This window comes from Neomonachus schauinslandi, chromosome 14 (genome assembly GCF_002201575.2).
Source record: "Neomonachus schauinslandi chromosome 14, ASM220157v2, whole genome shotgun sequence".
Classification (NCBI taxonomy): Eukaryota; Metazoa; Chordata; class Mammalia; order Carnivora; family Phocidae; genus Neomonachus; species Neomonachus schauinslandi.
The window spans coordinates 59,396,421-59,399,742 of record NC_058416.1 but is presented as its reverse complement, the minus strand read 5'-3'; the positions used below and the strand labels follow the sequence as shown (position 1 = coordinate 59,399,742).

The 3,322-nt window shown below is 52.4% G+C and overlaps 1 protein-coding gene across 1 annotated transcript in view; it reads right to left on the bottom strand.

Annotated features, from left to right (window-relative positions):
* The window catches only part of RAB31 (RAB31, member RAS oncogene family), a 123,464-nt gene extending 123,262 nt beyond the window's left edge, over positions 1–202 (bottom strand). Inside the window, exon 1 of the mRNA XM_021689463.1 lies at positions 60–202. Within this exon, the coding sequence (XP_021545138.1) occupies positions 60–98 (39 nt within the window). The 5' untranslated portion in view covers positions 99–202. The remainder of the gene's footprint in view (positions 1–59) is intronic.
* Positions 203–3,322: the final 3,120 nt, after the last annotated feature.

The window sequence follows — 3,322 nt, the reverse complement described above, 5'->3', positions numbered from 1 at the left end:
GGGGGGGGGGACACGCACGGACGTGGGTGTCCCCCGGCGGGTGGCGGCGCAGGACTCACCCCGAGAAGACACACTTTGAGCTCCCGTATCGCCATCATGTGCTCGAGGCCGGACCGGGCAGGGGCTCAGCATCCTCCGGGGCCGGGGCCGCGCCGCGCCCGCGCCCGCGCCCAGCCAGCGGCCTCCAGTCTCCGCCTTTCGCTCGCTGCAGCCCGCGGGCGGGACCGCCGCCGAGGCTATTTCTGGGCCGCCGGCCCCGCCGCGGTTGGTCACGTGGCCGCCGGCCGGCTCCTCCCGGGGCTTCGGGTCTAACCTCGAGCGCTCCCGGCTCCCAGGAACGCCCCCAGACGGCGTCAGCCACCCCGGGGCAGCCCCCGGGACCTGCGGCGTCACTGGCAGAGTGCCTCCTCCCTCAGACCTACGCAGCGGCCGGACCCTGCTCTGCCGAGCCCCCCTCTGGCATCTGCCCCTCCAGCCCCGCCCGGCCGCAGTGCCCCGTGGAGTGTAGGGAGGACAGGATCTCCCCGTAGGGGGAGACCCCACGGATGGCTGCGTCCCCGAGGATTCCATTCCTCATCTCCAAGCGGATGCTGCCAGCTGAGGTCCTTTATGCGGGAGCACTTCGAAGTCCGCCTGCAGTCCCATCGTTACATGACACCCTAGGATCCCCACAGAAATGAAGCCAAGACATAACTGTGAGGATGAGAAGGAACAGTTAACTTTGCAACCCACCTTCTCCTGCAGTTCTAATGCGAGGGTTTCGACTAACTCCCGTGTAGTTCTTGAAAATGGTTCTAGAAGCAGGGGGTCTATAACTTCCTCCAAAACAGATGTGTCCCTGCCTGAAAAAGGAAACATGCATTGTAGAGAGGAAGCTGCCTTGCTCAGTATAGAAAATGCTATAATTTGCCTGGGCAGACACCCAACCCTCAGAAGTATAGCTAGAAATATGTCGCTCCCGGTGCAGACCATTGTCCCTTAAACAGCAAATAAAAAGAGGCTCTGGCTTGAGACAGTCAAGGAAGTCTTGTGGGACCTGTCCTCCTTTCTCCATCCATAGCCCAGTGAACCTCATCCACTGAAATGACTTCACTTGTTGCTACTATAGACAAGTCAGCTTTTTGGACATATCCACCCGAATAATCCACTGGCATTTTAGATCAGAAATAAAATGTTTTTTCTTAAACTTCACCCCCAATCCCAAACTCTCCGGCCTCTCTCCTGACTTGCCAATTTTGGTCGATGACATTTCCATTCCCCCAGTGGACCACCCACTTTCAGTATCTGGCTTTGTTCCTGTTGAAGCCATGTTGAGGCAACCTAGCGCCCACGTAGACCCATGCAGTGGGAGCTTCCGAATCAAGACCTCCAGAGAGAAAAATCCTAGATCTCTAGAATCAAGACAGGCCCCCAAATTGACAATTGGCAATTAAACTCCCCAGAGCAGCAGGGTCTTCTGCTGGCCAGGTACAGGCTTGTGGAGGGTTACTCGCACAAATCAGGACTACATGGTTCAAAAAGCAGCCACAGGGGCGCCTGGGTGGCTCAGTTGGTTAAGCGACTGCCTTCGGCTCAGGTCATGATCCTGGAGTCCCTGGATCGAGTCCCGCATCGGGCTCCCTGCTCGGCAGGGAGTCTGCTTCTCCCTCTCACCCTCCCCCCTCTCATGTGCTCTCTCTCATTCTCTCTCAAATAAATAAATAAATAAATAAATAAATAATCTTTAAAAAAAAAAAGCAGCCACGGACAAGATGCGGGTCTTATTCAATGTGGAGATTATTGTATCAGCATCTGTCCTTGGTTTAGTATCCAAAGCAAGGACAGCCTTTTACGTGAGCAGTGAGAAAAGAGTTCTGCCCAAAATTACCCAGCCCTGGTCACAATACCTCCCTGTCCTCAGATTTGCTGAGCAGAGAGCAAGGGCAACACAGTTGCAGAGACAAAACATGGTATGTGGCCATGGGCTCCGTGACCAACGCCGGCAGCAGCCCTGCCCAACACCCCCACTGTCCCCGGCAGTATGGCTTGAGTCTCCATGTACTGTCACTTGCCTTTGGCCTTTCTTCTCGCTTTCCAAAAGCCGATCAGACCAGAATGGAAGGCTTTCCGTTTTCTCCGCCCTATGGAATGAGTGGGAATTTGTAAACTACAACAGGTCACCGAGGGCAGGACCATCCCCAGACAAAAATGAGCTGACAAAATTTCTCTTCCATTCCCTTGCCCTTTTTCATGATTCTTCTCCTTCCGTGCTCTTCTCCACTAGCCTAGCTGTTTGGGATGCTTGTGCGGTTTCTAGGCTCTCCCAAAAAAATCCCTTATCCAGGTCTCCTTCCCCAGGTTCCCAGACTCGCCCCAGTCTGTTTATCCTTCTCCCCACCCCCAGCCCCATTAAAAATCACCTCATTTGGGGCACCAGAGTGGCTCAGTTGGTTAAGCATCCAACTCTTGATTTCAGCTCAGGTCATGATCTCAGGTTTGAGAGATTGAGCCCTGCGTGGGGCTCCATGCTGGGCCTGGAGTCTGCTTAAGATTCTCTCTCTCTCTCCCTCTCCCTCTGCCCCTCCCCCCTCCTCTCACTCCACCCCCACTCTAAAAAAAAAAATCACCTCATTTGTGTCAAATTCTGGTCGGTCAGAGTGCTCTGCTTTACAGAGTAGCAGTCCTAGCTTGTCAACTGGGCCCCCTTCCTCAGCCAGGTCACCCTGGGAAACTTAAAACTGGCCTCATGAAAAACCTGGTCTACATGATCATCCCAAGGTGATGCATAAGGCTCTCGGCCAGGAAGGAGGGATGATGACTACTATGACACATATTTTGGGAATGACAAGATCCTGGGTAGCTCTCAACTTTTAAAGATATAATGTTCTCTATGAATGCTATTATTATACTCTTTGATTACTGTGCTAAGGGCCTGCCCTGACTCCTCTGGAATTTTCTGCATATGAAGAGGTTCTGATATAACTTAAGCAGGGATCAACATTCAATGATATATAACCGAGAACTTATGAAATAAAATAAAATAGAACATTCAAGATTTCTTAATGAGACCTTTGTAAAGTAGAAGGTCACTGTACTAATTCAGACTCCTGCCTTTCTGCTGCTTTAAAGCGTTCAATGACGGGGCTCCTGGGTGGCTCAGTCAGTTGAGTGGCTGCTTTTGGCTCAGGTCATGATCTCAGGGTCCTGGGATCGAGCCCTGCATCAGGCTCTCTGCTCAGTGGGGAGTCTGCTCCTTCCTCACACTCTCCCTCTGTGTTTTCTCTCTCTCTCTCTAATAAATAAATAAAACCTTTAAAAATAAATAAAGTCTTCAATGGCATCA